The sequence below is a fragment of the Gasterosteus aculeatus genome, chromosome 11 (assembly GCF_964276395.1).
Source record: "Gasterosteus aculeatus chromosome 11, fGasAcu3.hap1.1, whole genome shotgun sequence".
In the NCBI taxonomy this organism is placed as follows: Eukaryota; Metazoa; Chordata; class Actinopteri; order Perciformes; family Gasterosteidae; genus Gasterosteus; species Gasterosteus aculeatus.
This window is the reverse complement of record NC_135699.1, coordinates 18511378-18536967: the sequence shown is the minus strand read 5'-3', so window position 1 is coordinate 18536967 and position 25590 is coordinate 18511378. Positions and strand designations below refer to the sequence as shown.

At 42.3% G+C, this 25590-nt stretch overlaps 2 protein-coding genes across 12 annotated transcripts in view; both read right to left on the bottom strand.

Annotated features, from left to right (window-relative positions):
* Positions 1-1255: 1255 nt before the first annotated feature.
* Positions 1256-2564, bottom strand: dnaaf19 (dynein axonemal assembly factor 19). 3 transcript variants are annotated; one of them, XM_040191402.2, is made up of 3 exons: positions 2340-2564; positions 1764-1915; positions 1256-1615 (listed from the first exon to the last, which is right to left on the bottom strand). In XM_040191402.2, exons 2-3 carry the CDS (start codon positions 1910-1912, stop codon positions 1501-1503), a joined length of 264 nt encoding a protein of 87 aa, XP_040047336.1. In that variant the 5' UTR covers positions 1913-1915; positions 2340-2564; the 3' UTR covers positions 1256-1500. The 3 variants fall into 3 exon arrangements, with proteins under 3 accessions (XP_040047336.1, XP_040047337.1, XP_040047338.1); XM_040191403.2 differs by having other exon boundaries at positions 2099-2421; XM_040191404.2 differs by having other exon boundaries at positions 2266-2356.
* Positions 2565-4506: 1942 nt separating this feature from the next.
* Positions 4507-25590, bottom strand: part of arhgap27l (Rho GTPase activating protein 27, like) — a 22390-nt gene continuing 1306 nt past the window's right edge. The window contains exons 1-23 of one of the 9 annotated variants that reach the window (XM_078084301.1): positions 22131-22192; positions 15648-15725; positions 15366-15540; positions 14642-15270; positions 13058-13270; positions 12588-12752; positions 12382-12519; positions 12162-12227; positions 11986-12057; positions 11829-11924; positions 11595-11675; positions 11275-11340; positions 9610-9677; positions 9297-9384; positions 8759-8860; positions 8280-8378; positions 8131-8197; positions 7763-7882; positions 7579-7677; positions 7430-7507; positions 7060-7194; positions 6199-6304; positions 4507-6042 (exon numbers count right to left, since the gene is read on the bottom strand). In XM_078084301.1, coding sequence (XP_077940427.1) covers positions 5865-6042; positions 6199-6304; positions 7060-7194; positions 7430-7507; positions 7579-7677; positions 7763-7882; positions 8131-8197; positions 8280-8378; positions 8759-8860; positions 9297-9384; positions 9610-9677; positions 11275-11340; positions 11595-11675; positions 11829-11924; positions 11986-12057; positions 12162-12227; positions 12382-12519; positions 12588-12752; positions 13058-13270; positions 14642-15270; positions 15366-15501 — 2802 coding nt within the window. In that variant the 5' untranslated portion in view covers positions 15502-15540; positions 15648-15725; positions 22131-22192 and the 3' untranslated portion in view covers positions 4507-5864. Of the gene's footprint in view, positions 6043-6198; positions 6305-7059; positions 7195-7429; positions 7508-7578; positions 7678-7762; positions 7883-8130; positions 8198-8279; positions 8379-8758; positions 8861-9296; positions 9385-9609; positions 9678-11274; positions 11341-11594; positions 11676-11828; positions 11925-11985; positions 12058-12161; positions 12228-12381; positions 12520-12587; positions 12753-13057; positions 13271-14641; positions 15541-15647; positions 15726-16005; positions 16116-22130; positions 22271-25590 lie in introns of those variants that run through there. The other 8 variants (XM_040191336.2, XM_040191332.2, XM_040191333.2 and 5 more) reach the window with 8 other exon arrangements.

Sequence of the window (25590 nt, the reverse complement as noted above, 5' to 3'; positions counted from 1 at the left end):
CTAAAACTCCCATCTAAGTTTTGATAAACAAGTGCGTAATATCACAAAAAATTGTAATCAAATCTTGATTGCTTCCGATTCTTCAGAAGGTATCTGGTGTTCAACACAGCCCAGCTCGACATGCATGTGATGGTATTCTACACCTATCATACTGCATCACTACTTGGGAACGATCCTCACAAACAACTATACAACCCATCATATCACTGTATAACCAGACATTGAAAATGACAAACATTGAGGTTTGCACAGTTGTCACATCCTGCAAAAATGTAATATTCAGCTTTGAAAGCTTTATAAGCAATTTGAGCTTAAAGCACATTTTTAAATGCCTACATGGTCGTGCTCCTTCATCGCTCAATGACACCAGCACGTCAGTAGAGACACAACCTTATTTGGACAATCACTCTATGGAACTATCCAGAACAGAATTGAAAATGCAACACAATTTCAATGTTTCTAATAGAGGCTTTAAATCGTGGTTAAATGAGAAGCAACATTGTTCTCACACCTAGCAATCCCGGAAATACACTTGTACTGTGTGGATGTATCTATGTGTGTATTTGTGGATGTATCTTCTTGTTCTGTTTTTTATTTTTATTTTAAAAAGCCTCCTGTGGACAGGTGTTGTGTTAGTGTGACACTGAACACAGCGCATTCTTCTGAGTTATTGTATGTCACAACTCTAATGCCACTGTGATGACCATATCAAATGAAGTTTAAATAAATAAGACAATCATGGAGTCCCTCTGCTAAGTCCTGGGCTGAGTCCTGGATCCTCTTATGAGTTAGACATTTTATTATATTTTATTATTTTTACTGCAGGTTTTCAGGGGTCCTTAAAATGAGCACTGGGGTCCTTGAAGACAACCATGTTTCCAAAGGTTTCAAGGATGCTTTGTGGTATGCAATTGGCCATACAAGGATTCCTGGATGATTGTGTGGGCATGATGCTTTAAATATCACATAATTTCAATATTATAACATGGGACCGCTTTTGTGTATCTCATCGGCCTGTTAGGGGACCCTGTACGTCCCAAAATGATCCAGGAACCTCTGGATGGAGCCCAGGACATTTCAGTCGACCAGCAGGACAGTGAGAGGTTTTAGTCTCCATGAATGAGGTCGGAGTGAGATTCCTGCCTGTGTTCACTCCTCTGCGTGTCAACCTGCTCGGTATAAAGCACTTCCTGTTTTACAGAGAGAAAAACTTCATCATCAGACTTACTGCTGAGACTCACACTTCATACCAGAGTCTGTTGATATATGTTTATTAAAGTTTATAATTAAAGGAGATACGCTCTGGGATAATGGTGCCGTTAACAACACGTGGACTGTTACTACAGACCAAACTTGCTCCTCCCTGACAGCAGCTAGCATCATTTCCCCTTGTTTGTATTATTTAAGTTCTAAAGTATATTATTGAAAATGAATGCATATTAATGAAGAATCTGTTCCTTTATCTTGACAGAAAGACATTCTATTACAATCACGGTAGAATTAAGCCCATGGCTCGTTGGCCCGACCGGCGACCGGGTTCCAGGGCTGTTTGCGTGGAGCTCCATCTTTGTCCTTCTTCTCCAGAGGCTTCATGTGGCATGTGAGCACCAGGTCTCTGACACACACAGACACAAGCAATGAGCCTGGAACCTTCAGAGACCCCAGGGCCACCAGGACACATTACAAATGTACATCTTCAAATACTCTATTAAACCTCATTAATGTTTAAAGAAACAACCGTAATAATGCATGCGCGTGGCTACCGGAAGTGGCTGTAGGAGGAGCCTCTCTGACTGACGGCTCTCAGCCTGGCGTCGTTCTCTCTCTGATGTCGCCGCTCGGACTCGAGCGCCCCCTGCAGCTCCCTCTGCAGCGCTGAGAAGTCGATGACGTCACACTCTGATCTCGCCATGATCTAATGATGACGTGAAGGTTCGGAAGTTTACACTTAAAGTGTCGGAATAAATACGTTGATGGGCTGATCACTTGATCAAAATTAGATATTGAAGGCACCTTTGATCAAACCACAAGACCAGAAACGGACAAGATCATAAAAAAGACCATAACAATTCCATTAGATCAGTACGAGTTCCATTACCGGACTAGAACCAGAGCAGTCCGGACTGGGTCCCGAGTGGGTCGTGAGGTTTATCGGATATCAGTCCGACGACGCGTGATCTAACGTTAGTTCTGATCTGGTTTGGTACCGGTCTCACACGTCAGGTATTACACTGATACTTTACTTGAGTAAAAGTACTAACTTACTACCGCAGTGTAAAAGTACTGTTTGCGTTCAGCTCGTTGGCTCCGCTGCGAACAGACGCAGTTAAACAGTTTACCTCGTGCTGCCGTCCCTCTGTCTCTGTCTCTGTCTCTGTCCCTGTCCCTCAGTCCCCGGGGGCTCACGTGGTTCAGCTTCTGTCAACTGTTTAAGCTTCTCGTGGGTCACAAACAAACAGTCTCCTTGACGACGGGATAACGCGGCGCGCATGCGCCCTGCAAGGCAGCAACGTCCGGTTTTTAAATAGATTTCGATAATATCGATTGAGTGAATCTGTTTGACTGGACGCTTCGTTATGATCTGTGGAGCCAGCGAGCGTCTTTTGGCTGAAAAGACGTCTACGTTTAGACCACATTTCAACGTAATTTTTAATACGGTAATGATATGTCCTCTCCTTTGTGATATATCTTTTATTTTAGATTTACAAATAAACTTTGTAAGTTTACCACCAATATTATAATCCACGTTGAAAACGGGTCTAAACGTAAAGGTCTTTTCAACGGATAAATCGCTCTATGGAAACTTACAAGTTACAATCTTAGTCACAATTGGCATGTTAACAACCCCCTAACCAGAAACAAACACATTGTTTTATTCATTTGTATTTATTAATATAAATATAACACTATACAGAACACTTTGATAAACAAAAACAGAATACAAAAATAATATTTCAGGGGAAAAAATGGAATTAAAAGTGCAGAAAAAAATATGGACAAGTAACTTTAGAATTCTGTGTTTGTAGCTTCCTCTTTAGATTCTGTAACAAGATCTGGCTTTGAGTGACTTGAATTGGGATTTTATACCTGAAATCAGCTACATGTGCAGAACACCCCTCGATTGTAAACGGCTTCATTCAATTCATTTTATTTTGTTCAGCCCAAAATCCAAAATAAGCCTCAGGGAGCTTTACAGTCTGTAAACATGTAACATCCCTCCACCCGATGTAACCTCCATCCAATGTAACCACCACCCAATGTAACCACCACCTGATGTAACCTCCATCCAATGTAACCACCATGCGATGTAATGATGTAACCTCCATCCAATGTAACCACCACCTGATGTAACCTCCATCCAATGTAACCACCACCCGATGTAACCTCCATCCAATGTAACCACCACCCAATGTAACCACCAGGCGATGTAATGATGTAACCTCCATCCAATGTAACCACCACGCGATGTAACCACCACCTGATGTAACCTCCACCTGATGTAACCTCCATGCAATGTAACCACCAGGCGATGTAATGATGTAACCTCCATCCAATGTAACCACCACGCGATGTAACCACCACCTGATGTAACCTCCACCTGATGTAACCTCCACCCGATGTAACCACCATCCAATGTAACCACCACGCGATGTAATGATGTAACCTCCATCCAATGTAACCACCACGCGATGTAACCACCACCTGATGTAACCTCCACCCGATGTAACCACCATCCAATGTAACCACCACGCGATGTAATGATGTAACCTCCATCCAATACAAACCACCACCTGATGTAACCTCCATCCAATGTAACCACCATGCGATGTAACCACCACCTGATGTAACCTCCATCCGATGTAACCAGTAATACTTATGGGAAAAGTTGGTCATTTAGGTTTATGATGACAGTAATAATAAAGTGACTAATAATAATGATGGTAACAGCAGCAGGTGTTAGAACCCTCATTTATAGACGTCTCAGAACCCTTCTGTGCTCCACAGAACCCTGGTTCTGAGAACCTGGTCATCATCAGCTGTTTTCAAAGTAGCTACAGCAATGATTTTTTCCCCTGCATCTTTAAGTCTTAATATTGTTGAGTAAATATTGTTTAATCATTACATTATTAACAAGATAACATCTGCAACTTATTGGACTTCTGGAGTAACATTTCCAGGTATATTAACGTACGCTAACTAGCTTGAAAAAATAGCAATCTTTCTGTATCGAGTGGGCAGCACAAGTAAAACATCTGGTTATAGTTCCAGGTGTGCTTCATTCAAACCCTCCCATACTTACAGAGCATTGGAGCCGGTAGTCGTGGTTCTATCAGTCGTTCATGTCGCTCTGCTGCGTACAAACTTCGCCTCGTGCTGCATCTGGTCGAAGCTCTGCGAGCGTCTGAGAACTTGCGCATGCGCGTTACAGATGTGAGCGTAGTTATGTGTTTACAAGTAATGTTAAACTGCCCGCATGTAATGTAATAAACAAAATTCACTGTCCAGTGCGCTGTGTGTCTTTTATACATTTAAATCTGTGCTCCACATACAATTACCAATGTAAACCTCCTTGCAATACATCACATTTGTTGGTTTACAGGCACCACACAGCATAAGATGCCATCTCGTTGACACCTGCGACACGGTCAAAAAGTGTCTGTTTCCCATCCACACCTGTTCTCATTAGCAGGCACTTATTCATATGCATTTTATTGGTAATGTGCCCAACTAAGTTCAAATGTAGGAACTGCATGTTTCCCTCAAGATGAACAAAAAACAACAAAACCTGCATTATGTCTCCAATGTCAGTATACCAAATTAATATTCTTTATAAAATTTTATGATACACTTCGATTAAACCTTTAGTTCTCTCAAACAGTTAGATCCAGGATGTGTTCAGCCTAGCTTAGCACAAAGACGTGCTGATCTCCATCCTGTGTTTTTTTTTTATTCATATGACAACATAAATTATCATGTCTATAATATGAATCATTCACATTCGGGGGTACACGCTGATTGACAGGTCTCTACCAGTCCATAAAGCAGATTTATGGCAAGGCGACACGTTGATTGAATTGTTGTTATCATGGAGAAAGTGTAGAGGTCCTGGTGGTCCTGTAATAAGATCCTACTTTCCTCTACAGCTTACCATTTGAATTTACATATCAACACCATTTAATAAAAGGAGGAGGTGATGTTTGCGTCCGAAAAGTCCTTAACATAGTTTTTGAAGGTTTTATAAGATTTTAGAGCTTTTACAGCTTATCCTCAAAGTAGGAGATTCTGTTCAGAGCTTCAAGGTTCAAGTTAGTGAGTTTTGTTTGTTCTGGTTAAAGTGTCCAAAATGAGTCCAATGTAGATGGTTCCGCTCAGGTCCTACTAGGACCGTTTCAGGTGCAGAAGGTAGGGAGAGAGGAACCTGGTGAACCCCGTCTTGAATTTAGGTCCCAAAGATCTAAAACATTCTTGGAAGATCTTCCAACAAAGTGAAATGTAAATATGTTTTACTGGGTTTAAAAACAGGAGCCAGACTGCTTTCAGAACATCAGGGTTCTAGGTGGTTCCACTCAAGTTTTACGTTTTAATAATTTAAGGCACAGCCGTTAGAAAGAGGCCTCATGTAGTCAGCAGGGTTTCAAGTTCCATCCTCGGAGTACTGGGTCTGAAAGGAGGTGATCACCAGCTTAAAAATCTTTGGAAAACCTCAGCAAATGTCTTGATATTTGGGGGGCTTGCAGGACGGTTCAAATGGTTAAGAGGAGGGTTCCACCGGACATCCAGGAATTTCCAGAAGAGCTCCAGAAGGCTCCAAAGGAGCCCCAGGAGGTTCAGAAAAGTTCCAGGATGTTCCAGAGGAGCTTACCCTAGCTCTCTGAAAAGACAGTTTGGAACTCGTTGAGCATGAGCTCAACTATCTGACTCTGGAACACCATGTGGATTGTCATGCTGGAGGACTCGGTCTGGGGGCGGAGCAACGTGGGGCCAAATACAATAGCGACACTCTGAACAGACATCCTGTTGGACTCTTTATGCTCGACCACCCTGAAGAGAGAGAGAGAGAGATACCTGTTAGACTCTCAGTATCAGGAGACCTGGTCCAGATCAGAAGAACCCAGGTACATGAGTGAAAGGCTCCCACTCCAAAACACCCCAGGTCATCATCAACACGTCCGCAGGTGAGATGTCAGCGCTGCTCACCTGCGCAGGTGTTTGAACAGCAGCTCCATGGTGTCGTGGTTTGGCAGCGGTAGGGATCGGACCAGGTCCTTCATGTAAGAGACTCTCAGGCTGTAGTCCTGGACCTCTGCAGGGACACAAGCAATTGGTCTTACTGAGCTCACTGGTCGTACTGGTCTTACTGGTGTTACTTGTTTAAATGTCCCCTGGTCTTAGTGGTCTTACTGGTCTAGATGTTCACTGGTCTTACAGGTCTTAGTGGTCTAGATCAGAGGTCCCCAACCATCGGGCCGTGGACCGGTAGCACAACACAAAAAAAATCCTTTTCTCTTTGTCGTAATACTTTTTTTTGCGAAATATTGTCTAACATAAAAACGGTCCGTGAGGCAAAAAAGGTTGCGGACCACTGGTCCGAAGGCCTTGATGGTCTTATGCTGCGTTCACACCAAAAGCAACATTTTGTAGCGCTTTATTCACGCAAGTTTACTCGCCAGACTAGTTATAGTTAATTTGCCTTCATTCGCGTCCCCTGTCTTCTTTTCATGAAGTAGTTGTGGTTTGACAGCAGGATGCCGGTGATGAGCAGCGGAGCAACTCAACCCTGCAAGTCAGGGTCGGGGGAATTTTAGCTCAATTCATTTTTGCTTCTTTTGCAAAGCGTCTTATGTGTCTTCTGCGCTGCCCGTTGAAAATGTTTGTATCCTTCGCAACCATTCGCATCTGTGCATTGACTTTGCATGGAATCTACTTTCGCAAATAATTTGCCTCGCTTTTGGTGTGAACGCAGCATTAGGGATCTAAATGTCCACATATCTTATTGGTCTTAGAGGTCTAGATGTCCCCAGGCCTTAGTAGTCTTGGATGGACCACATGTATACTGACGGATGGCTGCAATGAACTTGTCAAAGCAGCTGAAGGGAAACAGCGGTTCTGGAAGCTCCCTCAAGAAAAGCTTCAGAGCTCCAGTGATCACATGGATCTCCTCCCACTGTCCGTCCTCCAGGTCCAGCTCCTCCTCTGCAGGGTTGACAAGGGCAACAGATCAAAACAAGGGACAAAAACATGGAAACAAGATCACCATTTCAACAAGCCACAAACAGGTCAACAAGGACAACAAGGTGAAGATGTCAGCGGGTCAACAGGGTCATCAAGGTCACCAGGAACAACAAGGGCAACTGGTCAACAGATAAAAAGAGATTGAGAGAAGAATGGACAGAAGAACAGACAGAAGGAGAGACGGGCAGACAGTTACCATGATCAGCTTTATGTCTCAGTTTCTGGATCACAGCCAGGTTTCCACTAACTCTGTAGATCCCGTCCACATCCAGACCTGAAAACACACAGTTACACCTGATCAGTGTGTGTGTGTGTGTGTGTGTGTGTGTGTGTGTATCTGTGTACCTCTCCTCTCCACAGTCCTGATACACTTCTCCATGAACTTCGGGGTGGTGTTGTTCTCCCGTTGACAGAGAGTATCCAGGTGACAGCCAAAGACGCTGTCTGGACAACAAGTGAGAGACGGCTTTGAGGATTTCATGTTGCCGGGGCGTGTTACCATGGCACCAGCCTCTTAGCGTCAGGTTACCTCGGATGTATCCCTTCTCCTTGACGCTCTGTAACGTTGGCCTCCGCTGGAGGAAACGCAGGAGTTTGGTCCGAACATGCCGTTGCTCCGAGTCAACCATCCCAGGCGATGTCCTGCTCGCTAAGACACCACAGAAGAAGATTCATCAAAAAAATCTGTAAACGTTTTCCTCATAATATTTTGAAAAACCTAAATGTATGGACCATGAACCACATGGACAGAAGCTTTTATTCTGCTGTGTTGGAATTCCCCAAATGTGAGATTCGGTTTGAAGACAGCGTGTTTTCAGTGTCTCTCATAGTAAATATTGTAAAAACATCTTAACAAAGCCTGAATATGTTTCTACGAGGTCTACTCTGTGGACTCACTTGTCCTCTTCCTGTCTTTGTCCTCTTTGTCTGAAGTAGCTTCGTCCTCATCCTCTGACACATGATCCTGCTCCAGAAACATGACACCACCCTCATCAGCTGAGGAACCCAGATTAGTCAGACATGTGATGTCACAGTGTTGTGGTTACCAGCTGTCTGATGGTGTCCTGCATCGCCTTCAGCCAATCACTGATGATGCTCTCTGTGTCGTACTGCATCAGATACTCGCAGCCCTGACGAGTCTTCAGCTTTACGGGAACACAAACACACAGCCGTTACTACGGCAACCAGAGGACTGGACATGAGTCACATGACTTGACAACGTTCGGCCAAATGAAAAAAGACATTTCTTGAAACATCAAACATTAACACTTGTCTCCAGTGTTTTTAATCCAATCAGGATCCTGCGCTGCGTTGCTTAGCAACCGTTTGAAGACATTAAACCAAAGACGTCGTGGATGTGTGTATAAAAGACAAATCAAGAAGTTAGGAGTTAGACGATGATGAAGTTATGATTGATCAGGACCCAGACTAAGGTTGAGGACTTGAGAGCAGAGGCCACAGAGGACTCTGGAAACCATAGTAACCAGAGTAACCACAGGGCAAGTTGACAAGGCGAGCGGCGCACCTCAAGGACGTTCTTCTTGGAGGACTTGTCCCTGGCTGCCCGGCTCACCGAGGCTCCTCTCAGCTCCACGGTGTACTCTGGAACAATCTGTGACGTTTTACTCTGAAGACAGGAAGTTATCAGAATCAGAAGCTGTTTATTGCCACGTATGTTGCACATACAGGAATTTTTCTCCCAGGGTGATGCAATAAAAGGAGAATAGAATAAAAAGAATGAAATAATTAAAAGAAAAGGAAGTCAGAAATGTTAAAAAATTAGCAATATAAAGAGATAAGTGCGTCAAGACACATATGCATTGAGATGGATCCACGTGAAAATGTCCTGGGGATGTAGTGTCTGGGTCCGTGGGGGACTCGGGATGCCAACATGCTAAAGTATGAGATTAGAGTGTTAGCATGCTAACATTAACTGATGATGCTAAACATAGCTGATGTCTCATGTCGAACACACAAAGTTATGACAGTTCAGCATCATCATCCGTTGCCCCTAAGAAGAAGAATTTAATGATGTATATGATTGCATTGCTACTGGTTCGTACTGCGTTCACAGTTGGAGCCGACTTGGGGTCTTTGTGAAAGGTGAGAATCCCACCGTGGAGGACGGTCCAGGACTGACTCCAGTTCTTCCTGACAACACAACAACAACAACAGGGATCACATCTATAATGTCAATGATATGATGGAAACGTTGTGTCTGATTACAAGTACCAGGATGTTCTGCTGCATCAGATTATTACGAGCCACAAACCTTTGCAATGCAGATAAAAATGTATATATTTATAAATACTGTATATAGAATTTGTTTTACATATGAAGAGTGTAAAGGTAGGAGTTGAAATTAAAAGATCTCACCTGATCTTTTTACCGTGATCGACTACTTTGGTCTTATTCATGATTCCTGCTTTCTCCAAAAGATGGCCCTGTAGACAGAGAGGGACAGAGAGACAGACAGGGACAGAGAGACAGACACACGGAAAGAGAGAGACACGAGAGTCTTCAGGTTTCTTTAAACCTGCAGGTCCACTTGGAAATGTATCTCCTGTGTAAACATGGGAGTGGTGATTGCGTGTGTGTGTGTGTGTGTGTGTGTGTGTGTGTGTGTGTGTTTGTCATTGTGGCAACTTTCTTCTTTAAGGGATAAAACGGGAAAGGGATTCACGTTAGGAACCACTAACAGAACTATCAGCAGAACCAACAAAGAACAACCAGGGGAACCATGACATCCATCAGGACCATCAGAACCATGAGTACCATGAGAAACATCAGAACCAGAACCACGACAACCAAGAGCACCATCAGAACCATTAGAACTATAGGAACCATGACGATCATGAGAACCCTTCTGCTCATCATTCTGATGATGTAAACTTAACTTGTTATACTGACAAATGATCAGAAGCACCTTCAGCAGTGATCCCAAACATGGACATTAAGATAGAGACTATCATAGTGTGTAGTTAGTATGTTCATCATAGACATCTGATTAGTATGTTGATAATAATATGTAGTTAGTATGTTGATCATCGATGTGTATTTGATAATAATATGTAGTTAATATGTTGATCATCGATGTGTAGTTGATAATAATATGTAGTTAGTATGTTGATCATCGATGTGTAGTTGATAATAATATGTAGTTAATATGTTGATCATCGATGTGTAGTTGATAATAATATGTAGTTAGTATGTTGATCATCGATGTGTAGTTGATAATAATATGTAGTTAGTATGTTGATCATCGATGTGTAGTTGATAATAATATGTAGTTAGTATGTTGATCATCGATGTGTAGTTGATAATAATATGTAGTTGGTATGTTGATCATCGATGTATAGTTGATAATAATATGTAGTTAGTATGTTGATCATTAATGTGTAGTTGATAATAATATGTAGTTAGTATGTTGATCATCGATGTGTAGTTGATAATAATATGTAGTTAATATGTTGATCATCGATGTGTAGTTGATAATAATATGTAGTTAGTATGTTGATCATTAATGTGTAGTTGATAATAATATGTAGTTAGTATGTTGATCATCGATGTGTAGTTGATAATAATATGTAGTTAGTATGTTGATCATCGATGTGTAGTTGATAATAATATGTAGTTAGTATGTTGATCATTAATGTGTAGTTGATAATAATATGTAGTTAGTATGTTGATCATCGATGTGTAGTTGATAATAATATGTAGTTAGTATGTTGATCATTAATGTGTAGTTGATAATAATATGTAGTTAGTATGTTGATCATTAATGTGTAGTTGATAATAATATGTAGTTGGTATGTTGATCATCGATGTGTAGTTGATAATAATATGTAGTTAGTATGTTGATCATCGATGTGTAGTTGATAATAATATGTAGTTAGTATGTTGATCATTAATGTGTAGTTAGTTTCTTTAGAAATTAAACCTGTGTGTCCCAGTCAGGAAAAAACATGTTTCCATCTCAGTTGATCCCTCCTCCAATCAAACGGCAACAACTTCAGCAACCAATCAGGACGCAGGACCTACATGATGCTGCTGGGAACCTGAACTCCGGTCTGAGAGGTTCCTCTTCACTTTGTGTCGATGGGAGAGCTTGATGGAGAACAGGATGAATCAATGGATGACTGGATGGATGGATCAATCAATCAATCAATCAATGATAAAAAATGGATGATGAATGAAAAAATAATGACTGGGTGAATAATGCATGGATAAATCAATGATGAATGGTAAAAGATGAATAATAATGGTAAAAATTGAATTCATTGGTGAATGAATGATGAATGTATAACGAATGGATGAATAATGAATGAAGGACAGGGGAGGGGCCTAACCACATCGTGTACCTGAGGACTGTCGGGGGACGGTTTCCTATTGGACATCTCCATGACCTCAGAGACATTCCTCCTGTGGCCGTGAATAAAGGTCTGTAGCACAAGTTATTATTATTAAAATATTAGTACATTGTCAATCAATAAGTTATTATCTATTAGCCCAAGTTGTCATGTAGCAATGTCAAGTTATTATCTGTGAAGTCTATTCATCTGATTATTATCTGTTGTAATGTCGGTGAGAATCACCTCTTCAACGACGGTGTGTGTCCAGTATTTCCCCTCTAAAGTTGTTTCCTCCTCAGAAACTCCATTTCCCATCATCCGTTGGGGCAAAGGAGATACCTAGAAGAATCAATGCATTAATATATTGATTAGAGTCAAACAGCACGAGCTGGTTCTTTACCTCCTGCGGGCTGATTTCATCTCTCGAGTCCAGCTGAGCTCTGGGAATCAAACACACGAGCTGCTGAGGATTCTGGGAAAAACAGGCACCCGCAATGTTAGTGATGGCTTCACATTGTAAAACGTGTCTGTCTGTCTTTGTGTGGGTCTGTGTGTGTCTGTGTGTGTGTGTTTCACCGTTGTGAAGACCTCGTTGTTGTCATGCTGTACTTGAGGTGGATAATCTTCGTCAGGCAGCGGAGGCTTCAGTTATCAGCCGAAATAAAGAAAGAAGTGATAAATGGTAATATTATAATCACAACTGTTCTCCATTAGTATTGATTTGGTTATTATTATTGTCATGACAACGCGTTTTGTGTCATTTAAGTCCGGACAGAATGCGGACGCAGAGTCGTACCGGGCTGTCAGCTGGCGCTCCTGGGAGCGGGGCAGGTGGTGGTTCCGGGGGGGCCCACGACGTGGTTCCCGAGGAGGGGTCGTGGTAGTAGACCCTCCCGGAGGCTTTGTCCACCAGCTGCTGCCAACCAGCAGAACTCTGACAGGAAGCAGCAGGTGTTACTTAACAACAACAGTAAGACAATATTAATAACAACAACAAGGTACCTGAGATGAGAGCAGGGGGGAGGTTCGCTGACCCCCGTCGCTCGGCTTGGACCGGTCCAACTCTTCATCCAGCGCGGGAGGAGGGCCTTGGGGGTTGGACCAGGTGGTCCGTCTGGTTACTGGGTGGAAGTAGAACTCTTGCCCACTGTCCCGGTCGGTGTGGACCTGGTTGGAACATCGCAGAGTAACGTTGATAGTTTCTTTCCCAAAATGTCAACACTATTATTAGTCATATATATATATGATCAATAGTATACAGTATACATATTTATATATACTGTACTACTGTATATGTATAGTTTCCCCTATTTATTTCATAAATCTATTTATTGCTTAAATTCAATTTATGAGTCCTGAATGTCTTCTTTATGTAATCTATGACAATGTGACAGAACTAATTACTTGACACCATTAGCTGTACACACCCTGAGTTCACATACGTTCTTTAAAGCTAGCAGAGGTCACTTTACCTGCCAGCCGTCCTGTGGGCTGAGGGGGGAGGCGGGGCTTATCATACCGGAGGAGGCGGAGGAGGACGGGGTGCGGCCGGGGATGGAGGGGGCCGGGTCAGGAGGAGGTGACGAGGGCAGGACGGGGCCAGATATGGAGACCTGGGGGAGGTTTGTTTTCTTCATGGAGGAGATGTTGGCGTAGATGGGCGACTTCGGGTGCAAGTCAACATTCTTCAGAGAGAGAATTTGCAGGCATCAGAAGATCAATTATACAACTCATAAATAAATCAATTGATCAACAGAATCATGATGGTGATGATTTTCTCTCTCCTCATGAAGAACAACAGTCTATTTCTGAGGAAGGACGTCCTCCTTTCATTTTTGAACACACATTCACCAACATACACATAGACAGCAGTAAACAAAAGCGGGCAAAGACTTTCTCTTTCTTTTCTTTATGTTGAGTATTATTTTATGCTTTGACACTGAAGATTAACTGAGACGAGAAGAAGTTATAAAAACATTGTCACCAACATGAATATTATTATCATTGTCCTCGCCATTATTAATCTTATTATTATTAATAAAGTGATTAATACTATTATTATCAACATTATTAGTATTACCATTATGATTAATATTAATTGTAACAGTTAGAACATTTCAGTCTCAAACGTGATCCGTGCACCTGTATCTGAATCATTCCCATGAACATCATTATCAGTGTTTCTGTTTTAAACCTGTTTCAATACAGCATAAGATACATATTGGGTCGTTGTGGCGCAGGGGTTACAGAAGGTGTGCTGGGAAGCACAAGGTTGGTGGTTCGATTCCAGGCTTCCCCATGTTCCATGTCGAAGTGTCCCTGAGCAAGACACCTAACCCCTAATTGCTCCCCGGGCGAAAATGTGAAAAAGCCATGGGTTTAAAGTGTAATGTAAGTCGCTTTGGATAAAAGCGTCTGCTAAATGACCTGTAATGTAATATTGAGATAATCTCCTCTGAGTGCCTGAGGTCAAAGGTCAGAGGTCAAACTAACCTGAGCACGTCGCTATTTAAAGGATCCACAACCTTTATTATTTATTTTGATACCAGCCACCAAAAGTTTAGATCAGGACTTGAGGACTGATCCAGAATGCTATTCTCTGTTTGTCTGCCGTGTCAAATTCTATCCAACGTCAAGCACAACATTTTGTGATCCATCAGCAACTGAAGCGGTTTCATGTTGTTAGCTGCAGCTCTGGATCCTGATGTATTGTGTTCCTGTCCAACCCTGACGTCACACATCCTGCTGTGACATCACCTCATACTGCTGACGTCTCACATCCTGCTGTGACATCACCAGACCCACAGAGCATGACACCCCCCGTTTTAAAAAAAGGTCAATAATTAGATTTTAAAAATTGATGTCATTTAAATTTACTAATTTTTCTACTCTATTCTGTCGAACAAAAACTCCCAACTACCATGATGCAGAAAAGGCCCTGAAGGTCCAATGGAACACCTGCACCTGCTGGTCCCATGATGATGACCGTGCACTCGTCATTACTGAAAACTCTTACCGAAGCATCAGAGCCATAGTTGCCTAAATGGGACACCTACGTGTGAAGGGGGCAGGTCCGGTGAATGGGGAGCTGCAGGACTTCCTCCCACCAGAGCCTCCAGGTCCAGGTTAAGGTCCTGTATGGATTCATAGATGTGGTTTGAATCCTCCTCCTTTACAGGATCCTCTTCACTGCTGCTCTCCTCCACACAAAGCTCCTCCTCTGTCGAGGACTCCCGGTTGTCACGGCGACCTGTGGATGGCAAGGAGGAGTCGTAGTGTGGGTGGGTCACCGGGACTACCGGCATCTCCACGGCAATGGGCTGGGTCTGGTTTCTAGGTGAGGACACAGGGTCTGCTGGACTGAAACTGGGAGCTCGATGTTTGTCAGAGTCTCTGTGATCCTCTGCAAACCCCGGAAGGTGCTTCTTGTCAGCCATGTTTGTAGTCCCGGTTTCGGCAGCACCAGCAAGGGGGTTGCTGGAATGCCGCGGTGCTGACAAAGAAGACGTGTCAGGAGAGTCGAGCGGGAACCCAAAAGTGGACATGCGGTTCTCAGTCTTGCGGTATCGTTTGGTGGCGTCAGTTCTGACTCGGATCATCACGTCATCTCCCGGTTGGGTTCTGGACTCCTCCAGAGTCTTCGGCACAGGGACCGGAACCGCCACAGGAACCGCCACAGGAACCGCTACAGGAACCGCCACAGGAAGCAGCACCGGTTCAGAACCAGGTGGGTCAAAGTCTAGAGGTGAGTGGAACTCAGTCGGCAGCTCTTTGACGTACTTGGCAGGGATGTAAAATGACTTGGAGCTCTGGTCCCTCTGCACCTGCCACCAGTGGTTGTTTGTCTTAGCCAGCAGGACGTAGCGCTCGTTGGGTTTGATGGAGATTGTGGTACCGTCCCGCCCCTGGTACTCATAGTCAAACTCCACCAAGACCAGACCCAGACCAATAGAACCTGGACCGGAGGATCAGAGGGAATGATGAAATAAAACGGTCATATTGGGTCCAAGATGCTAATGCTAATGCAAACTCAACACTAACGACAATAAAAACAGGACTCACCTCTACCGAGCATGGAGGGAGATGTTGCCATGGTGATGGTTCAGGGCCAACCCCCCTTTGGTAGGTGAAAAGGTGACTCTGAAGGTGAGGGATCAAATGTCTCATCAGATCATTAGCTTCCTGGAAGTCCGAAATAGCGTCAATAGTTCAATATTTGGAGTAACGTAATATTAGCATCTTGTTAGTGGTAAAAACTACTACAGTGTAAAACACAACACAAGTCTCAAACTCAAGGCCCGCCGGGGGGGTTCAGTGTAGCCCGCCAGATGACTTTGCTATTGTGAGGATTACAGAAAGACATAAATTGCATTTCTATAAAAGTAGCTGCTATTCCTAAAAAGTCCACTGGGGGTCGTACCAGGGGGACGCGGTTGTTCACCAACGCAGTGCCGGTCGATCCATCATTGAAGAAAGAAGAAGAATCATGTCAGGTTCCCACACATGCGCGATTGCTTCTGACAGACGGGAGACATGTTGTGTTTTTTTGTATAACGATTCGTTGCAGCGCTGTTGATTTTTAACGGTCTGGCCCACGTGAGATTAATGAATCTAAAATGAGTTTGACACCCCTGGTGTAGAACATTCAAAGTACTCTGTGTACCACATGTAGTACAGTAAAATAACTATGGATACTTTTTGGGACATCACAGCGGCATTATGCTGCGTTCACATCAAGCAAATGTTTTGTGTCGCCTCAAACGCTCTAAACACGCCGCAGGATTCTCGGGGGATCATTTCTGGTCAAGTCACATGAACCCGTCATTCGCGCTAAACGCGCCGGAGAGGGAGTGTGGCTTATCATCCTGAAACAGTTGAACTAGTAGTAATAGTTTATCCTCTGCATCAACCACGGAAGACAAACCAACTCTGTACCTGTTGTGGAAGTTCTACTCATGTCGGCCCATCAAAGGGCGTTGTGATTTTGTACTAGATAGCATCCGTAGTAGGGTTGTCACGATACCAAAATTATGACTTTGATATTATACCTGCCAAAATATTACGGTACTTGATACTTACAATACCACAAATCTCTGCAGACTCTACCTCGACTAAAAGACTAACAAATTGTAGCACTTAAATTGTACTTATAACGCCACTCGTCTATAGCAAATTGTAAATTGGCTTATTTGAGGAAATTGCACTTTCTTGTTTCTTGTTCTTCTGAGTTTGTGTACCTATGGTTGAATGCACTTGGATAAAAGCGTCAGCTAAATGTAATGTAATGTGATGTAATAAATAAAACATCTGTAAGGTTCCATTTTTTACCTCTGTTTGACTGGGATAAACAATGCTTCACTTACTTGCATATACTGTAGAGTTTGATATTCTCACATTCATATTTCTCAATTCATGGAATCATTATTTTTCCTTAACTGAAATTAAAAAGGTCAAGATCCACCAGCATGTAGCCTATTGCATCAGGTGTGTATTATTTGGTACAGATTTGTGTGCATTCTGACCTCATGATCATATCGGCCCACATGAGTGAAATCGTAGGTTATTTTGCATGTTTATATTTCTGCTGGACTATTCAGTAACTTATTTGCGGTCTTGCTTTGTCTTGTGTTGCACTTGCTTGATGTTTGCCTGTTAGGAAAGTTCACTCACGCCACACATCCAATTTATTACGCAAAAAAAACCCTGTGCTGGTTCATCTCCAACCTCGCCGACGGTAAACGGCGCATCTGTACAACATCTGTAAAGCTATTCGCTGCACGTAGCGTAACTTACACCCCCCTGTCGGCCGTGGCATCACCCCCAACAACATCTCACTCCAAGGTTTAGTGAAACGTTGGCAGCTCTGTAGCTCACAATAACATGAGCTACAGAGCTGGTGAAGCAACAAGAAGCCGACGCGAGAGCGCTCAATACTAGCATCAATGTCCAAGCGTGTTATAACAAGCTAACATCGCTAACAAGATGTCTTGCTAGCGGTTAACTAAGCGAAACCCGTTCGCTTACTTTGTTTATAACAAACTAGCAAGTCAACAATTTTCCAAACACAGTCAAACATCAAGCAAGTGCAACACCAGACAAAGCAGACGTCCTCTTTTACCCGGACATTTCCTCTTTTCCAGACCTAAAAAATGTGTCCGGGTAAAAGAGGACGTCTGGTCAGCCGAGCTAAACCAGGCTAAGCTACTCGTGTTGGGCTGTATGTGGGTGTTCATGCTTATAATCACATTTGCCAACCTGTCGTTCTTTGAACTCTCTGGAAGGTTTGCAGTGTCTGTCTGAAAGGTGCGTAGCCGGTTTTACAGACGGGTCTGTGTGTCGATGGAAAGCTTTCCATCGCAGTCTGCTACGTGTACATGTTACATGTATGTATTTATCTGCAGTCTGCTGCGTGTACATGTTACATGTATGTATTTATCTGCAGTCTGCTGTGTGTACATATTACATGTATGTATTTATCTGCAGTCTGCTGCGTGTACATGTTACATGTGTGTATTTATCTGCAGTCTGCTACGTGTACATGTTACATGTATGTATTTATCTGCAGTCTGCTGCGTGTGCATGTTACATGTATGTATTTATCTGCAGTCTGCTACGTGTACATGTATGTATTTATCTGCAGTCTGCTACGTGTGCATGTTACATGTATGTATTTATCTGCAGTCTGCTGCGTGTGCATGTTACATGTATATATTTATCTGCAGTCTGCTGCGTGTGCATGTTACATGTATGTATTTATCTGCAGTCTGCTGCGTGTGCATGTTACATGTATATATTTATCTGCAGTCTGCTGCGTGTGCATGTTACATGTATGTATTTATCTGCAGTCTGCTGCGTGTGCATGTTACATGTATATATTTATCTGCAGTCTGCTGCGTGTGCATGTTACATGTATGTATTTATCTGCAGTCTGCTGCGTGTGCATGTTACATGTATATATTTATCTGCAGTCTGCTGCGTGTGCATGTTACATGTATGTATTTATCTGCAGTCTGCTGCGTGTGCATGTTACATGTATATATTTATCCGCAGTCTGCTACATGTACATGTATGTATTTATCTGCAGTCTGCTGCGTGTACGTTACATGTATGTATTTATCTGCAGTCTGCTACGTGTACATGTTACATGTATGTATTTATCTGCAGTCTGCTACGTGTGCATGTTACATGTATGTATTTATCTGCAGTCTGCTACGTGTACATGTATGTATTTATCTGCAGTCTGCTACGTGTGCATGTTACATGTATGTATTTATCTGCAGTCTGCTACGTGTACATGTATGTATTTATCTGCAGTCTGCTGCGTGTGCATGTTACATGTATATATTTATCTGCAGTCTGCTGCGTGTGCATGTTACATGTATGTATTTATCTGCAGTCTGCTACGTGTGCATGTTACATGTATATATTTATCTGCAGTCTGCTGCGTGTGCATGTTACATGTATGTATTTATCTGCAGTCTGCTGCGTGTGCATGTTACATGTATATATTTATCTGCAGTCTGCTGCGTGTGCATGTTACATGTATGTATTTATCTGCAGTCTGCTGCGTGTGCATGTTACATGTATATATTTATCTGCAGTCTGCTGCGTGTGCATGTTACATGTATGTATTTATCTGCAGTCTGCTGCGTGTGCATGTTACATGTATATATTTATCCGCAGTCTGCTACATGTACATGTATGTATTTATCTGCAGTCTGCTGCGTGTACGTTACATGTATGTATTTATTTGCAGTCTGCTACGTGTACATGTTACATGTATGTATTTATCTGCAGTCTGCTACGTGTGCATGTTACATGTATGTATTTATCTGCAGTCTGCTACGTGTACATGTATGTATTTATCTGCAGTCTGCTACGTGTGCATGTTACATGTATGTATTTATCTGCAGTCTGCTACGTGTACATGTATGTATTTATCTGCAGTCTGCTACGTGTGCATGTTACATGTATGTATTTATCTGCAGTCTGCTGCGTGTGCATGTTACATGTATGTATTTATCTGCAGTCTGCTGCGTGTGCATGTTACATGTATATATTTATCTGCAGTCTGCTGCGTGTGCATGTTACATGTATGTATTTATCTGCAGTCTGCTGCGTGTGCATGTTACATGTATATATTTATCCGCAGTCTGCTACATGTACATGTATGTATTTATCTGCAGTCTGCTACGTGTACATGTTACATGTATGTATTTATCTGCAGTCTGCTGCGTGTACGTTACATGTATGTATTTATCTGCAGTCTGCTACGTGTACATGTTACATGTATGTATTTATCTGCAGTCTGCTGCGTGTGCATGTTACATGTATATATTTATCCGCAGTCTGCTACATGTACATGTATGTATTTATCTGCAGTCTGCTGCGTGTACGTTACATGTATGTATTTATCTGCAGTCTGCTACGTGTACATGTTACATGTATGTATTTATCTGCAGTCTGCTACGTGTGCATGTTACATGTATGTATTTATCTGCAGTCTGCTACGTGTACATGTATGTATTTATCTGCAGTCTGCTACGTGTGCATGTTACATGTATGTATTTATCTGCAGTCTGCTACGTGTACATGTATGTATTTATCTGCAGTCTGCTGCGTGTGCATGTTACATGTATATATTTATCTGCAGTCTGCTGCGTGTGCATGTTACATGTATGTATTTATCTGCAGTCTGCTGCGTGTGCATGTTACATGTATATATTTATCTGCAGTCTGCTGCGTGTGCATGTTACATGTATGTATTTATCTGCAGTCTGCTGCGTGTGCATGTTACATGTATATATTTATCCGCAGTCTGCTACATGTACATGTATGTATTTATCTGCAGTCTGCTACGTGTACATGTTACATGTATGTATTTATCTGCAGTCTGCTGCGTGTACGTTACATGTATGTATTTATCTGCAGTCTGCTACGTGTACGTTACATGTATGTATTTATCTGCAGTCTGCTACGTGTACATGTTACATGTATGTATTTATCTGCAGTCTGCTGCGTGTACGTTACATGTATGTATTTATCTGCAGTCTGCTACGTGTACATGTATGTATTTATCTGCAGTCTGCTGCATGAGGACACGTCTCCCCTGATAACTCGCTGTGATTTCGTACCTTTTTAATGAAGTACCGGTACTCAAAAACTTAAAAAACGTATTGTTTTCAACGTCAAGGTACCGCGCTGCCGTTCTAGTACCGGTACACCGTGCAACACTAATCCGTAGGCGCAGACAGCTGGGTGAATTTTCTATATATGTGATGGGATGTAAAAAAGGCACATATTGGTCTTTCCCGGAATGGTGGCAATATAGCGTTAGGTATGAGGATGTATCGTACAGCGCGGGGTACCGCTGTCTGCAGGACGCTGATAGGCTAGCGCACCATTGCGTCACGCCATTTGTCCCTGAAGTTTAAATATTTCAACTTTCATGTTTGCTGCGTTTGACTCGACTTTGCGTGAAATTGCATCAACTTTGTTGCCAACCAGTCTCCATCCCATCTGTGCATAGACTTTCTATGTAATCTTATAGCTAGAAACACTTGCATCGCGTTTGGTGTGAACGTAGCATTAGAATTGTGACATACAATTATGCACGATAACCAGATGCATAGTGTATACCAATAAAAATTATATATATATATATATATATATATATATATATATATATATATATATATATATATATATATCAAATAATACATTTTTGGGGGTTTTAAACAGAACAAGAAGATACATCCAGTACACCTATAAACGCATACACACAGTACAAGTGCACCCCCAGATTGCTAGGTTTGTGAACCATGCTGCTTCTCTTTGAACCATGATTTAATGCCTCTTTTAAAAACATTAAAATTGTGTTGCATTGTGTTGGTAGACAGTTTCATAGTTTTCCTCCTTGAACAGGGAGGACTGATTGTCCAAATAAGATCTTGAGCAATAGGCATTTACCATTCCCTAAGGCCGTTTGTTCACTCTACTGGTGTAGTACAGTAAAGTACAATATGTACCTCTGCGATAGTACAAAAAGAGAGTAGCACAGAAAGGAAATACTCAAAAGTACAATAAAGCATTCTATTAAAGAAAATCGTGAATAATTTTCTGCTGATCAGCTGTGATCCTGCACAAAAATCGTGTACAAATGCAAGTACTCCAGTTCAGTACTCGGTAACATTGCACTAGTACTACAGTTTTTACACAGATAATAGTTTAAATATAGTTTATAGTGAGTTGTTACAGAAGACCACTTCTGTAACATACAATATAAGAGTTTGGTTTCTTCCTGTCAGAACAAGTCAAACTACAGTGAGCTCCTCCCGCAGATAAAGCTAACGCTAAAGCTAATGCTAATGCTCATTCCCCACCACTTCTATAGATTAGGTTTTCTAACTGAAATATTGCGCAATTGGATTTTTTTTCACACGAGAGACCTGTGTCCCAGCACACGCAGTACACGCGCAGTACACACGCAGTACACACCAGTACGTAACTCTTACTCCAGAAGTACAACATATAGCAGGGACTCACCTTTCTGTTTTCTCGCTTTCTGCCGTCAAAGTTTCAAGTTCAAGGCTTAAAAGGCTTCCTGGAAATCAAGAGGATATTCGAGAGGCTCCTCAGAGCGACGACACTTGCCGGCTCTTTCTCACTCACCTCAGACTCCGCCCACTCACCAGGTAGAAGGGCGGGCTTAACTCTGACATAACCTGCACAGGTGGAAACCTGCAGACTTTGCATCAGGGTTCTGCTGCACTTTACTCTGAAGTATGCAGATCCTCTTTTCACAGGCTAGACTGACTCATCAGTATATATATATATATATATATATATAAAAACATTTTTATATAAAAACCATGGCTAGTGGTTTTCCAAAGTTACCAGCCACTCAGCAATTCCATTTGCCACAATTTTTGTTGTTGGGAAATTGAGTTTAATTTAATTAAAGTTGACTACGGTTTGCTACACTTTACTTGAAGAACTACATGTACAATCCTTTCAACTGTAAATGACTATTGTAAACACCTAAATGAAGACTACATAAAATGTACATGTACAAGTTCTCACCTAAGTAACCTCTGCCCATCCGACCACCTGCCCTCTTGGCCCCAATCTATCGCTCCTGACCTTCTTCCTTTCCTCACCTGTCTCATTAACAATGCTTTGTTATCTGGCTGTTTTCCCAACTCTCTGAAGGAGAGTTAACCCTCTCCTGAAGAAACCCACCCTCAACCCTTCGGAGGAAACTACAGACCGGTCTCTCTTCTTCCCTTTTTGTCCAAAGCTCTTGAATCTTTTTTTTTTTGGATGGAGTTGCTCTGGTATCCAGCAGCACCGTGAAGAATCTTGGACTTCTCTTGGACCAGGATATGTCCTTCAGCTCTCATATAAAGAAGACTTCAAGGACTGCCTATTTTCATCTACATAATATATCGAAAATCAGGAACTTCCTGTCTCAAAGTGATGAAAAATTACTTCATGTGTTTGTTACTTACAGACTGGACTACTGTAATTCTTTGTTATCAGGCTGCTCTTGTAAATCTCTTAAGCCTCTCCAGTTGATTCAGAATTCTAGTCGGTTGTCTCTGGTACCACACTATACAATGTGATATAAGATGAAGTATGTAAAATAACATAAGTCTAAGTACATGCGGGAGAGGTCAACTGGTGACTCAAACCGGTCTGCAGGTGTGTGAACGTCTCAATATCTGCCTTGTGATTGGCTGTCCGTGTTGTATACTTTCATTATGTAGTATTGCATTGGTGGAAGAAGTACTCAGAAGTCCTCAGTACTCAGATTCTACGAGTACATAGAAATACATTTAAAGTACAAAAAGTAAAATAGTTTTCTTAACAAAATCCAAATATGTAAATATATTGAAATCTTAAAAAATGCTCATCATTATTTTTAGATTGTATTAATACTAATGAAGATTTGTGTAATACAATGTTTTGCACATAGTAGTTTTAATTAATAGCTACATTTGCACATTTACATGATATTTTATTATATTACAACATTATACTATATATTATTCATTTTCTCTGAGATCCTTGAGAAGGTTGTAAATGTCCTTGAGGTGGTACATGAGATTCTAGAGAGAGCTGTGAAGGCCTTTAAAGAGGATTCAGAGGTCCATGAGAAAGATACTTGAGGTTATTTGAGGTTGGAAGTCCCTGCGGTTACAATGGTAACCGAGCAACTTTTCCAGGTTGTTTGAATAATTGAATAGATTGTTGAGGTGTGCAACCAGTTTCAAACCATAGTTAGATGTACTTCAACTAGTAAGAGAGGTCCTTGAAGATGCTGTAGAAGGAGGTAATAAGGAGGTTACACAGCTCACTGATAAAACTGTCATTGAACAAGTGAAGAGGTCTTTGAGGACATTGGATTCAATTAAATTGATCTTATATAGCGTAGTGTAGTATGACTGTGTGTTTGTGTCCTTATTGTGACAGTGTGAGTGTGTGTCTGTGTTAGTGTGTGTGCACACTAAGGGTAAAGGTTGAACTCTCTTCACTGATCCCTGATTGGCTGCTGGCTCTCTGAGGTCACGTGATGGGTCTGGATCAGTAACAAAAACACTTCAGATATTCTCTTTTGAACTCCTCCTTTGAGTTCTTCCCCCTTTCTAATTGGTCGATGGAGCGCACCACAAACCCTCAACCTCACCTTGATGATTGACAGTTTAGTGCTGTGATCGAAGGGAGGAGTGTGTGTGTGTGTCTTACATTCCTGGTAGGGTGGGTGTGGCGGAGAGACAAACACAGAGGAGGGAATCAGGGGGGGTTCTGCATTCCAGTGTGTCAGGCTCTCTCTCTCATGAATCACACCTGCCTCAGGTGTGTGCGGCCCGAGACTGTTTACCGTCATGGAGACTTTTAAAGGGCCAGTAGCCTGACCTTAACATACGATGTTAGATGTTACCTTGGATATTTTTCAGAATCTTCTTCTCATCTGATCTTTTCAAAGAAACTTGAGAACAAGAAAACACGAGCAGGGAATATTCTGCAGCGGCTCAGTCTGACTATTGTTCTTGTACAAAGACAGGAAACACACACACACACACACACCCATATGCCAGCGTGTGATGTCCTTGAGGGGTGGAGTCAATGCAGCCATGTGGACGGGGCTTACAGTAGACAGGAAGAGCAGACACTTCCCTCCATAAACAGAACAGGTCTGAGACCAGCCTCCTGCTATTGTCCTGTGTGTGTGTGTGTGTGTGTGTGTGTGTGTGTGTGTGTGTGTGTGTGTGTGTGTGTGTGTGTGTGTGTGTGTGTGTGTGTGTGTGTGTGTGTGTGTGTGTGGTGAATGGACTGTGCTTGAGCTTTTCTAGCGTTATGACCACTCAAAGTGCTTATTCACCCATTCACACCCTGTAGGCAACTACAGGACACATGGAAAGTGGTTATCAGGGATCAAAATGCCAATCCTCTGATTGGAGGAACCCGTGCGCTCTATGTAATGTATAAATGTCATTTAACTCACGCTTTTAACAAAAGCGATTTACAATAAGTGCATTTCAACCATAAGAATACAAACTCAGAAGAACAAGAGAGTGCGATTTCATCAAATAAGCTAAATTCACAACATGTGTAAAACAGTCTCTGTTGAATGGCCTTGAAGCCTGACTGGTGGGTCAAGAAGGAACCGCCATCACATAGAACCACCATCAGACAGAACCGCCATCACATAGAACCGCCATCATATAGAACCACCATCACATAGAACCACCATCACATACAACCACCAGCAGACAGAACCGCCATCACATACAACCACCATCAGACAGAACCACCATCACATACAACCACCATCAGACAGAACCACCATCACATAGAACCACCATCAGACAGAACCACCATCACATACAACCACCATCACATACAACCACCATCAGACAGAATCACCATCACATAGAACCACCATCAGACAGAACCACCATCAGACGGAACCACCATCAGACAGAACCACCATCACATAGAA